This window comes from Myotis nattereri, assembly GCF_964212035.1.
Source record: "Myotis nattereri genome assembly, chromosome: 15".
NCBI lineage: Eukaryota > Metazoa > Chordata > Mammalia > Chiroptera > Vespertilionidae > Myotis > Myotis nattereri.
Window position 1 is genome coordinate 1,816,098 of NC_138090.1, and position 13,386 is coordinate 1,829,483.

Below are 13,386 nucleotides of genomic sequence, written 5' to 3' on the forward strand. Positions count from 1 at the left end.
CCAGCCGCGGAGCCAGGCTCCTGGGTCGCTTGACTCCGCTGATCCAAAGCTCCAGCTCTGCCAGCTGCTGTGTTGGGTGTGAAGGGCCGGCTGCATGGCTTCGTGGTAATCTGATCACCTACTTGTTTATTTGTTCTTCTCCATCCCCCTCACCCCACTCCATCCACATGTGAGCTCTTGGCCCGCCAGCGAGCACTGACCTATGGCCCAGGAGGTCACGGTGCGATCCCGGTCAGGGCACAGGCCCGGGTTGCTGGCTCAACCCCCAGTGTGGGGCCTGCAGGAGGCAGCCCATCAGTGATTCCCTCTCATCATTGATGTTTCTATCTCTCTCTCCCTCTCCCTTCCTCTCTGACATCAATAAAAATAATATTTTAAAAAAATGTATAAAGTTGCTTGCAGGCAGGGAGGCTCGCACAGGCACTCAGCACTTACTGTTAGCCACGTTCCGGAGGCAACGATAGCTGCTGGGAGCATCCCTGCCCCGATAAGCAACATCTGCCTGCGCTGACACACAGTAGGACCTCCTGCGTATCTGTCCGGCCAGGTCTCATTAGGGACATGTCAGGCACCTGCAGGAAGCCTCCCAGGTTGTCAAGAACGCTCTTTCCTTCTTCTCTCCCTCCGAGAGGCAGAGGAGCGAGTGTCCACAGGGTTTGCTAGTGAACATACTTGACCCCAGTAAGCACCAAGGCAGCGGTTCTCAACCTGTGGGTCGCGACCCCTTTGGCGGTCGAACAACTCTTTCACAGGGGTCGCCTAAGACCATCCTGCATATCAGATATTTACATGACGATTTAGAACAGTAGCAACATTACAGTTATGAAGTAGCAACAAAAATATGGTTGGGTCCCCACATGAGGAACTGTATTTAAAGGGCCAGAAGATTGAGAACCACTGCACCAAGGTCTCCAGCCCATGGCCGTACCCAAGGAGGGGTCCCAGGGGCATGTGTGGGCTCACGCCCATCACCCGCCATCACACCGAGATGTCCACAGACACAATCCAGGGCCCCCGGGGAGACCAGCACGCACGGAGAGTCAGCTCCGAGCACAGACGCGGGTGGGCAGCGGGACTTGGGAGGAAGGCGCCGTCTCTGCTTCTGCAACACAACAGGTTCCACATGCACAGTGGCCAGGGGACCAAGGGAAGGGAGAAGGTGTGTGTGATGTCATCCGTGGAGGGGTGACACGCTCAGAGGGGAAGGGCTGGCAGTGAGTGGCGAGTGGAGAGGGGAGGAGGGGAAGAGGGGAGCGTCCGTCTGGGGGAGGGTTGTGCTGGGAGGCAGTGGTTACAGGGGACGGAGGTGGGCTTTGGCCGGGGAGACCCTGCTGGACCGACAGGCAGCGGAGTCTGCTCTTGACTGAGGAGGCCAGAGGCACAGGTTTTCACAGGGGAAGGCCCAGTGGCAGCGAGTTCAGGCTGTAACAGGAGAGGTGAAAGCTACCGTAGTAATTTATTTAAAAAAAATATGTTTATCGATGTCAGAGAGGGAGGGAGAGGGGGAGAGAGAAACATCCATGATGAGAGGGAATCATGGATCGGCTGCCTCCTGCACGCCCCACACTGGGGATGGAGCCCGCAACCTGGGCCTGTGCCCTGACCGGGAATCGAACCGTGACCTCCTGGTTCAGAGGTCGACGCTCACCCACTGAGCCGCCCACCGTAGTCATTTAACAAGCACACGCACAGCACGTGTTCATTCAGCCTCGCAGCTCTTACTGGTGGTGCCACTGTGATGGAACCTCAGCGGGCTCTTCTCCTCTGGCTGGGGAGTAGCCCCCCCTGAGGAGGGGCTGGCTGGGGAGCAGCCCCCAGGGAGGGACTGGCTGGGGAGTAGCCCCTGGGGAGGGACTGTGGGGAGCAGCCCCCGGGGAGGGACTGTGGGGAGCAGCCCCCGGGGAGGGACTGTGGGGAGCAGCCCCCGGGGAGGGACTGTGGGGAGCAGCCCCCGGGGAGGGACTTTGGGGAGTAGCCCCTGGGAAGGGACTGTGGGGAGCAGCCCCCGGGGAGGGACTGTGGGGAGTAGCCCCCGGGGAGGGGCTGGCAGTGGTCGCTGCGGCTCCCTGGGGACGCCTTTCACATGGACTGTGCGAGGGCAGCAGCGCGTGGAGTGGAGTTTGCAGGAAGGAGGGGAAGCACAGACTGGCCGAGACTGCGGAGAGGCCATATGCTCCCAAAGCGAGAGACAAGCCCTGCGCATGCCTCTCAGCCGGGGGCTCTGGATCCAGGTGCCTTTTCCCGGAAGCCCACCAGGAGCGCCCGGTCTGTCCCCGCTTACCTGCCAGCGCCCGGCACGGGCTCCTGGCCTCCTGCCCGCTCTTCCTGGCACAGGCCTAGCCTCTGCGGCTCCTCCCAGAGTTCCTCCCCCCAGCCTCTCCTGCGGCCCCAGGACGGCCGTCTGCTCCAGTGATTGTTGCTTAAACCTGTTTACTCGCAGCCAAAACGCAGGCTGGTTCAGTGGTACAACATGAAGCCATCATGTTAACGTGGGAAGTCCCTTCCCTTAGCGTTTCCCACCCGTGGATGCCTGGTTAAAACAATACAGAGGGGGTTGACTGTGGTCACTTCCCACACAGGTGAAAATTCGTGTGTAGCTGCTGTAGTTTAGTCGTCCCTGCTCTTTTTTTAAAATATATTTTTATTGATTTCAGAGAGAGGAAGAGAGAAGAATCAATGATAAGAGTAATTGATCGGCTGCCTCCTGCACACCCACTACTGGGGATCCAGCCCCCAACCCGGGCATGTGCCCTTGACCGGAATCGAACCCGGGACTCTTCAGTCCCCAGGCCAACTCTATCCATTGAGCCAAACCGGCCAGGGCATAGGGAGGAGTAATTTTAAATTCGAAAGTATGGCTGTTGCTCTCAGATTTCCAATCCGAGTTTAGATGTCCCAAGTGGCATATAAAATGTTCTTTTCCTCCATAGAGGCTCCTGGGGCAGCCTGTCACCAATGATTGGTAAGTGTGGGAGCATACCGGCCCAGCCTTCTTATTAAAAAATATATTTTTATTGATTTCAGAGAGGAAGGGAGAGGGAGGGAAACATCAACGAATCATGGATCGGCTGCCTTCTGTAGGTCCTCCCCACTGGGGATGGAGCTCGGAACCCAGGCATGTGCCCTGACTGGGAATTGAACCGTGACCTCCGGGTTCATAGGTTGATGCTCACCCACTGAGCCACGCCGGCCAGGCAAGGCGCGGCCCTCGAACCTAGCTTGGGATCGGTTAGGAGACGGGGGAGCGCATCCTATCTGGAAACTCACTGTTGGCTCGTTTGAGGCCTCCGGTGAGAATGCACGGCTGTTGGACACAAGGCCAGTTTCAGCTGCTTTTTCGAGTCGCTCTAGCGTGTGTGAGGGTTCCCATTGACTGTCTTTGCTCCTTCTTGGAGGTCTTCTGAAGGGCAGAAGGAAAATTATTTTTTAAAACCTGGACTAAAACTCGTTCTCTTGCAGTGACTGTCAGAGCCACTGGGCCTGTGTAAACCAGAGGTTCACGATGGACTCGCGTGGTCCTGCGTTTCCTGATCTCGCAATACGCTGCTCTGGGCTTCCCTGCGGGAGGCGGCTACCCGTGCGGCCCCGCTCCTGTTCTCTGTGCCGGTGAGAACCTGCCTGTGGGTGCTCTTCCCAGGTGTGTGGGTGCTCCATGCGGCCGGGGTGCCTGCCTCGGTCTCTCCAGTAACGGGTCCCGCCTTTCCTCGGCGAGAGGGGGGAGGGGAGGGCAGTGTGTGTAGAAGCTGTGAGCTTTCCGCCCGAGGCCCAGGAGGGAGAACCGTTTTGGGATCCCGCTTTTGAAAAGGCATCACGGTTTTTTGGGGGTAGATGGGGCCATAGAAAGGGTGGGTCCACAAACAGCGTGCTAACGGCCCAGCCGCTTCCTGCTCCAGGATCATCGCTTAGACCAGGGGTGGGCAAACTTTTTGACTCGAGGGCCACAATGGGTTCTTAAACTGGACCGGAGGGCTGGAACAAAAGCATGGATGGAGTGTTTGTGTGAACTAATATAAATTCAAAGTAAACTTCATTACATAAAAGGGTACGGTCTTTTTTGTTTTTTAGTTTTATTCATTTCAAACGGGCCCGGGCCTGGATCCGGCCTGCGGGCCGTAGTTTGCCCATGGCTGGCTTAGACTCACGGACATGCCTGGCGAGGACTCAGGCCAGAAGGTTTATTAGGAAGACGCGCTAACATGCTTAGACACAAAGAGCCGCGCAGACATGGTCTCGGGGACCCGCAGGGAAAACACCACAAGGGCAAAAGTGACTGTTCTCAGGGGACTTTCCGTTTTAGAGCCGCCGCATGTCCATTTCACAGCAGACAACTGTGGGGGCTGCTCCGTGAGCTCCCCACGCTCGGATCTGAGCCTGCGGGCACTCCGGCGAGGTGGCGCCCACGGAAGTTCGCACCGACGTGGTGTCGGGAGGTGAGCCTCGGCTCCCCCAAGCGCCGGAGAAGGAAACTCGACCATGGCCGTGGCCTCCGGTGCGCCTGCAGCGGCTCCGTCCGGAAACCCACGCTCTGCGTGGGGAGGGGTGAAGTTTCCGGGCCGTCCGTTGGTGGAGGGCACCGCCATCTCTGTAGTTAATATGAGCACACTCCCTCTGTAAGACAGCAGCCACCGGGAGCTCAGCTTTTCCGCATGTGATTCCCGATGCCCGGAAATAAGATTCTGGGAGTCTGTGCGTTTTGATGTCAGTGTGGACGTCTAAGGATAGTGCCCAACATAGCAATGACCCTGACCGTTCACGCTGTGCTGGGCGCTGCGCTCCCGGCAGACGCCCTGTCCCATCAGACGCTCCCGGGGCCCACTGATGACCAAGGAGACGGCTCCGGGGCTCGGCATCGGCCACGTTCCCACCGCCTGGGAGCCTGCGAGGCCGGGGCCGGGCTAAGGAGCCTGTCCCCGCGGATCCAGAGCCGGAGTCCCAGCTCCCGTGCTGCTTGCCATCAGTGAGGCCCCGACCTGCCAGACGCGGGGCAGGTGGGTAACTTCACCTGAGAGGCGCTCACCAGTGTACCTTTGGGGTGAGAAGCGAGACCAGGTCAAGCGGAACATAAACCCCTGCTCCTTTAAATAGTTTATTTACAGGCTTTCCCGTCACCATCATTCTACGAGGATTATAAACACGGACACAGTGCATGCACCGCCCACGAAGGAACAGACTGCTGGGCACAAACAACCCGAGACCCGCCCGCTGCCAGAGCTCCAGAGAGACCCGGCGCCTCCGGCCGTGACCGCGGCGCTCCCCCAAATCACAAAGGAAGCGTCACTTATAAATAATGTTCACCCCCCTTTCCTGTCTCAGCCAAACCCGGCGATTCCGTGAATCCAGCGAGCGCCGTCCACGCGCAGCGCCGGGCAGGTCACATGGCGTCGAAGTGAAACCGGTGGGCTTCCTGCCGCTTCTCTCTGTCGTCCGCTTTCTGAAAGAGACGCAGACCCGGTTATAAACGCAGGAAGTGGCAGCAGACGCCTCAGCTCCGGGATAAAGAGGTTAAGTCAGAAAAGCCTCAGCAGTGAGCGGACACAGGTGCTTCTGGAACAGTCTGTGCCCGGGTTTGAAGTTTGCAGGAGCGATTTTCTACGTAATGAGCCACACTGACTCTGACAGCCAACGGGAGCTGTTCCCTAAACGCTTCCTTTTGATCGCGTAGCATTTATGTGAAAGTCGGAGTAAACATGAGGTTCTGTAAGGACGGAACAGGGATCACATATCTCTACTCCTGCCCCTGCCTGATGTTAGTCAGCGAATCTAAGTTCATGTTAAATAAAGTACATCCATTATTTTGGGGCTACCCTATTGATTTAGCAGATATTAATTGACCCTATTCCCAGCAAAGTACTGTGCTTGGTACTTCGAGGGATTATAAAGACCCTCATTTTCGTATTTTGCTCTCAAGGAACTTAAAGCCTAGAAAGAAAAAAGCCTAACATACTGCACAGTATTTCAGAATAAAAAGTGAAAAATGTGCCTGGCAGTTGAAGATTGACAGATGAACCAGGAGGTCAGGGTTCAATTCCAGTCAAGGGCACATGCCCAGTTTGTGGACTCGATCCCCAGTGGGGGGCGCACGGGAGGCAGCCGATGGATGATTCTCTCTCATCGACAATGCTTCTCTTTCCCTCCCTTTCTGAAGTTAACAGAAACACGTATGTATGTTTAAAAGTAAAAATGCTGCCCACGTCCTGAGAGGGAGAGGACTGTAGCTGAAGCTGGCGGGCACGTGTGGAAAGCAGGGAGCCGGGTGGGTGCCATGGTTCGGGAGAAGAAATGAGCAGCCAGCGTGGGTGGACGGGCGGGAGGCGACAGGGAGCCAGGAGCCCTTTTCGGGAAAGCACTCTGACCTGCTGGTTACGTACTTTATATTCACGTACGAGTAGGAAGGAGCCTTTTCAATTTGCATCTAAGCTGCCACTAACTGGTCGCCGCCTGGTCCCCTCACGGGCGCTGTGTGAAAACCTGCATATGTGGGGTTCTGGCTTTAATTATTCAGGGTGTTACTCTGAAGCGCCGAACTCAGTTCAGTGCAGAGAATACCTGACAGAAGGCAGATGGGCCACTTCAGCTCCTCGCCCGAGAGCTGGGGCCCGCTGTGAGCCTGTGGGCTCGATTCTTCTGGGGGGGGGGGGGGAGAGAAGGAGACGGAGAGAGGGGAGAGGGGTCATCCCCGCAGAAGGCCGTCCGCGGCTCTCCCAGGAAATCATGGACACTCATCAAAAATGATGACCATTTTCTCAGGCCGTTAGGAAATCGTTTCCAACTGAATTTTTCCCATGTACCTGGTGACTTGGGGTAATCACTCTGCCACTACTGCACATCAACATTTTAAAGTAAATCGTCGCCTGTGATCTGTGTGACCTGCTGAGACACAGTCCCTTAAGGGGATAAAGCAAGTCTCAATAAGGTGACATTATGGCTCTGGCCAGCATGCCCAGTGGTTAGAACGTTGGCCCAAGCACCGAAGGGTCGAGGGTTTGATTCCTGGTCCAGGGCGCGTACCTGGGCTGCAGGTTCGATCCTGGACCCAGTCGGGGCTTGTGCAGGAGGCAACCACTCGGTGTGCTTCTCCCACACTCTCTCAAAGCCAATGGGGAAGATGTCCTCGGGCGAGGATTAACAACAACAACAAGACATCATGGGCAGAAATGGAAACATCAGAAAACCTTCCTCATGTCACAGGCCTAGAATGCGGTGTTGGAAAGAGCAGCCTATTCCTTAACCAAAGCGAGCGCTTCGCTGGCGCACGGACCTTCTCCTGCCAGTGCAGGACGCCGATGATGGCCAGGATGAAGATGCAGACGCCGATGAGCGCGATGGCCGTCAGCAGGACGATGTTGCTGGGCGTGAGGTACAGCTTGGCACTCCAGCTGCCAACACAACGGAAGAGTCAGAACGACAGTTTAACTTAAAGAGACCATTCTACCGAGACCAAAAAGCAGGACAGCTTATGAATGAACCCACTCATTCATTCCAGTCATTCCCCCACCTGTCCATGTGTTACCCACACACAGAAGCCACTGCGTTCAGGCCGGACGAACCATGCTGGCCCTGAGGGTCAGCTTTTACTCGGCGGCCTGGATCGGGCCGCTGTGACTTTTCTCCTTGCTCCTGGGGACACTGCTCTGAGGTACATTCGACAAGGGCACTTGGGACAACGTTAGGCGTTGCTTTCACGTCCTGCTTGCCTTTAACTCTATGCCCTGTAGCCACCGGATTTCGGTAAGATTTCCGTGTCATGCTTTCTTGGGCCTCTGCTCACAGAGGGACTACGACCACCTAAGACAACCACGTGACCAGCCGGTGCAGAGAGACGGCTTGTGGGGAGCTTGGGTCGTCCCTGTGTCGCGGGGGGAGGGCTGACACCCATGCGGACGGGAGACTCCTTACAGATCACCCGAGTCGCTCTGCGTCAGTGGCATAGGCAGACTTCAGCGTAAACAGAAGCAGGTCTTTCTTTTGACACGGCCCACAGCCAGCCCCTGCACAGCCCGGGAGCCTGAGGCAGGTCTACACTGCAGGGGGTGCTACACAAATCACTTTTGTTCTCCCCCAAAAGAGGTAATGGATATATTTTCATTTTAGAAGTTTAATAACGGTAAGATGGTTCTATGAATGGCAAGTAGCGACTGACTTATTTGGGGCTAATTAAAATTTATTGATCCATAAGTTAGTCTCTAGTGAGTAAATCTCAAAATACGCCTCAAAGTAAAATCAATTTGGCTTTTATTACGTACGTAAATCTGGAAAGAACATTTCTTCAGAAAGAACAAGAGAAGCATGAGGAATGTGGAGGTTGTAGAGGAAAGCTGTAACAGTTTCCAGAAGCTCAGGAGAAAACAGGAACGAGCTGAGGTTGGCTGCTCCCAGCACGTCACCTGACTACTGTGGATATACCCGTGAACGCTTTTATGGAAAAGATCGCTGCTTATTAAAAACCCAGCACCCTGACATGTTAGAATTTACAGCTCGTAACTGAGGCCTGATTTATTTAGGTGGAACGTGTATAAACTCCTCATTGTTAACCTGCTGGCTTTCGGATAAGGTGGAATTTGTCACATAGGAGCGCGGGGCTTCTGTGTGGGGTGTGCAGTCACGGGGTCTGCGGGGGCGGGGGGCGGGGTGCAGTGCTGGCCCCGCTCCGGGGTGGGGGGGAGCACAGCAGGGAGGGAGCTCAGGCGGCCTTACCTCCGGGGCACGTTGTGGGGGTAGGGAATGACGATCAGCTGCGAGTTGGGGATGATGGCAGTCCACTCCTGCTTCCGCACCGCCTGCAGGAGGAGGGAGGACTCAGCATCGGGTCCACTTACACTCTCTCGTCTCGACAGAGGAGCGGACAAGCGCTCTCTGGCTTCACGGAGCCCTGGGCACGGGAGCTGCGTCACACGCGGTGCCCAGGCAGGGCTCCCTGAGGCACAGGGTGTGTGGTCTTTCAGGGAAGGGTCGCATTTCATTCAACAAACAGTATTATTTATGCGCAGCCGCACCGTTCCCAGTGCTGCGTTCCCAGGCTGCTCGGAGCTCAGAGCAGAGGGAGTCTGACAAGCACGTGAGACTCTGTGAGAGAGATGGCGGGGAAAGCAGGCGGGGGGCGGGGAAAGCAGGCGGGGGGCGGGGAAAGCAGGCGGGGGGGGGGGGGGGGCAGGGAAAGCAGGCGGGGGGCCAGGGGTCAAAGGCTCATGGCGAGGAGGCGGGGAACTCTTCCCATTAGGACGTGCTCCAGCCAGGCCACTACCAGCAATTCTCTTAGCTCTTGATTTGAATCATTGCAATTGCAATTCAATTCAAGATTCTGAATTCAGATGTTTGAACAGTGAATATTAGAATACAGGTTAATTGTAAACAAAATGTATTTGTACTCACCTTCTCTCCAGATGGACGGGGAATCCCGACATAAAGATGATCGAGGAAATTCGCGCTTCGACCTAAACCAAGTACATTGTAGGGCAGCTGGAGAGCTAGATGTGCCGACTGGCTGAGTTGTCCAGCTACGTTTATTAAAAAAAAAAAAAAAGAAAGATACCTTTGGAAACAATGCTCATCAAATATTAAAATGATAAACTGTTAAAAATATGAATAGAATCTCATGAGGCGAAATCTTTTGTTCTAACGAGTCTGGCCCTACAGTTTCTAATTTTCTTTGGTTTTTCAGAATATGTCTGACTCACTGCATCTGTGCAGACGGGATCTCTAACTGCTGAACAGCTGAATGAGCTGCACACTTTCTCAGTTTCTCGCACTCTCTGTGTTATGTAAGTCGTTCATTCACTCAGTCATCCGATTTCTGTCCTTATACCAAAGGGAGGGATCAGCTGCCGCTTAGAGGTATCTGCATCGTCCCTCCGTCCCTCCCTCTTTCCTTCCAGTGAGAAAAAGTCACCATCACTAGTTAAGTCCCCCCCCCCCCCGCCTCCCCCTCCCCCCCAACACACACTGTTGACATGGCTCTTACTGTCAGATCTTTAGTTGATGTGAGATTAAGGTAAGGGGACAATTCTTGCAAAAACTCGTTTTTTCAGAGAGAAATCATGTCATGGATATTCCAGAGGACATTCTAGCTCTTTCCGTTTTGTTACCGATTTATGTTTTTTGACACAAAAACAAGCCTGAATAATGTTTGCTCAAGCTAAAGAAAGATAATATCAGCAAGTCCTGGATGTTCTGGTTTAACAAGCATCTGAATTAAAATGTAAAGAAGTAATTTGTTCAAACTGTCTGTATCCTCATTTACGTTTCCTTGACCAACATCGTCTATTAAATAAAGTATTTGATTATAATTGTCAGTTTCTCCTTGACATTTGAAAGTTTTTGTATTATGGGATGTTTCTGTGCTGAGGCAGGGGCATGGCTGGGAGCTTAAACGTGTACAATTAGCTAAAAAGGAGACGCACTGGGGTGAATTGCTGTGAGGCCGTCAGATACAACAAGAAGGGCCGTATGGTGAGTTCTCCCCTATTCTGGGTCCATAAAAATGGAGAATAAAAGCAACTCGGCTGATGCTTCTTCACGGCAAGGCCCCTAGCGCCTCAGAGCAGCACTGACAGGTTCCGGTCCTGCTCTCACTTAGAGGGTCGGGACGATCACAGTTGTTTACTGCGACCTGAACCCCCTCTCAGGCCGCCGGTGTCTGTCAAGAGCTCACCCCCTTCGCTTAGTCTTACTTCGTTTTTGTCTGAATTGCATTTCCCTTTATTGTTGCTTCAAAAGTAGAGCTAGCGTTTTTCTTTATGATCATATATCAAAACCAGCTCTATGAAATGTTCTAGCTTCTATTCCACTAGGAAAAAACCAAGATTACTTTAGGTTGTAGATTGGATTCCTAATTTTTATTTCTTCTGAGAGGCGCTTTGTTAACTAATTTACCACTTCACAATTTGATCAAGGTAACGCTAGTAATTTCTCTCAAACTCTGCTACTTCAACTGAAGAATCGTGTAACAACTTGGCTCATCACCATCGGGAAATCTGAAGAATTGATATATTTGTCGTGAGGAGCTTCTGTGATCTGCTGATGAGCATCCACAGAAAGACGAAGTGTGATGTGAAGGGGAAGGTTTATGAAGCGTGTGAAGGCCTGCTAGCTGTTGTCGCCAGTTGACTTTGCCAATAGATTGACTGCAGGTGTCCTGTGCGTTGTGAACTGGTGCCGGTCTTACCTGAACCATTTTTCGGATATCCATTTGCATCCACGGTTGTGTACATGATGTAAGGGCCAGGCTGGTTCACGCCAAAGGGCTGCAATAAAAAAAGAGTTAAGCCTGGGGCAGTAGTGAGTCATCTTGTTGGACATCTCTAGGAGCTGATGTTGTCTCTCATATACGGGTCGGCGTCCTGAGCAGTTCTCCCCAGAGAACGGTCACTACTTGAAGGTGGGCAGCCCCCCGAGAAGCCCCGCCCGCAGCATGTCTGCATTCCCCAGTCTGGAGCGTGCTCTGTGTGAACTGCCCCACCAGGCGGGACTGTTTGTTAAAAACAATCTTCAGAGTGCCGATTTGACTGTAACCTATGACAACTATTTTGTGTGCATCTATTTTCATGCAAAGAATTTCTCAGAAATATTTACAACTGAGAGTTTACTTACTGTTATCTTACGAGGACAGTCATTAGAACAGAGGCCACTAAGAACTGTGGAGAAGTAAAGAAAAGGCTCTTTATTATCCTATATAATAAAAGCATAATATGCAAATTGACTGAATGGCGGAACGACCGGTCGCTATTTCACGCACTGACCACCAGGGGGCAGATGCTCAACGCAGGAGCTGCCCCCTGGTGGTCAGCAGGCTCAGCCAGAAGCCAGGCTCACAGCTGGTGAGCGCAGCAGCGGTGGTGGGAGCCTCTCCTGCCTCCGCTGCAGGTGGAGAGCAAGGAGCAAGGGGTCCTGGACTGCGAGAGCCCCGGACTGTGAGAGGGCACAGGCCAGGCCGAGGGACAACCCCCCCCCCCCCCCCGCACAAATCTCGTGCACCAGGCCTCTAGTTACTGATAAAATGTAAGCTTATATTTAAAGAAAACTCTTACTGTTTCACCTAAAACCTATTAATATGCTCTTTTGGTTGATAATCACACGCAGAAACCAATTCATTTCTTTAGATCTGAGTAAATTAAATTTTTGTTGTTCACTTTATACCAGTATTTCAAAAGCCTTTGTGAAGCAATCAGAATGCTAATATATAGGTGCGATAACTCTGGTTACACCCAGCTATAGCTACTGTGGGTTTTATTTTCCAACTGGTTAGCTCCATTTCAAGGATGACTTGGAATCTGACAAAAGTGCCAAACGCAAACCAATTAAAATGCCTGCTGAGAAAAACAAACAGAACATTTAGTTCTTTATGTCTCAAACTAGACTTTTCCCATTTATATAGTCAAAGTTTCTGGTCACAGACTTTGGGCACGTTTGATAACTGTTATAGAAAACATAACTATAAAATAATTGATGAGTCTACCATACAACAAATATACAAAAATAAAGACACATTTATTCTATAACCACCCAAAAAGAGAAGGCGAGAATACGTGAACAGTCTTTCTAGGAGCCACCTGAGTATGAGACACAGCTGTGCTGCCGCTGCTGCAGGTGCGGTGATGCCGTGTAACAAAGCGGACACTGCTATTACGTAAACATCCTGTGTGTGACGGGTTAGAGCTGACAGTTCTGCTCGGCACGCAGGGATTATCTCGATAATAGTTAGGAACGTGCCAGTTCAAACAGATCCATGGGAAAATGGGTTCTTCTATTTACTTGTATTCTGTGACTATAAAATGACAATTGTTCTAATAGGAGTACAAAGGCACTAAGACACGAGCACGGTTATTTCATCACTCGAGAAGGGAGCTGCTCACTCACACTGAAGGCGTGAATGTAACTTCATGTTCACATTAAGTACAACTTCAGGGAAGAGTGAAGTAAATGTCTTCTACTTGAACACAGTGTCCAATGGTGAAGGTTCTTATCCCGGGACCGTGACTGGTTCTCACTGGCTTCTTCTCAAGGGTTTTTTGTTTTTTTGTGCACCTTCCCTCAGCTCTGCGCAGACATTAGTATTTCTTCTCCATCTGTCCCAAAGTGAGTTTCACAAGCCTTCACTGAAGGCACCGTTCTGCTGAACAGTAACGATTTGCTCACAGTCTGTGTTTCCGACCAGCAGGTAGGCTCTGGTCATTTCCTCATCGCGGGGCCTACGCCAATGTCGCTGCTCAGTAAATACTCGGGACAGCAGGAAGAAGATGGATTATTCAGCACTCGGTACTGGGTAATGGGCCACTTGCAGGAAAATGAACTTAGACTAGAACGTAGAACATCAAAATTACATTGGGCAGTGGCCCAAATAATATGAAGAACCCTTACATTTCAATAATGAAAAGACAATTTAAAAATGAG

General features: G+C 52.5%; 1 protein-coding gene across 2 annotated transcripts in view; it reads right to left on the reverse strand.

The window, feature by feature from the left end:
* Positions 1 to 4,161: 4,161 nt before the first annotated feature.
* Positions 4,162 to 13,386, reverse strand: part of ITFG1 (integrin alpha FG-GAP repeat containing 1) — a 48,166-nt gene continuing 38,941 nt past the window's right edge. Inside the window, exons 13-19 of one of the 2 annotated variants that reach the window (XR_013996867.1) lie at positions 11,587 to 11,630; positions 11,162 to 11,240; positions 9,370 to 9,494; positions 8,695 to 8,777; positions 7,259 to 7,376; positions 4,748 to 5,431; positions 4,162 to 4,608 (exon numbers count right to left, since the gene is read on the reverse strand). Coding sequence is in view for 1 of the 2 variants with exons in the window: in XM_081107435.1 (XP_080963561.1) it covers positions 5,372 to 5,431; positions 7,259 to 7,376; positions 8,695 to 8,777; positions 9,370 to 9,494; positions 11,162 to 11,240; positions 11,587 to 11,630 (509 nt within the window). In the remaining variant the exon portion in view is untranslated. Of the gene's footprint in view, positions 5,432 to 7,258; positions 7,377 to 8,694; positions 8,778 to 9,369; positions 9,495 to 11,161; positions 11,241 to 11,586; positions 11,631 to 13,386 lie in introns of both variants that reach the window. The other variant, XM_081107435.1, reaches the window with a different exon arrangement.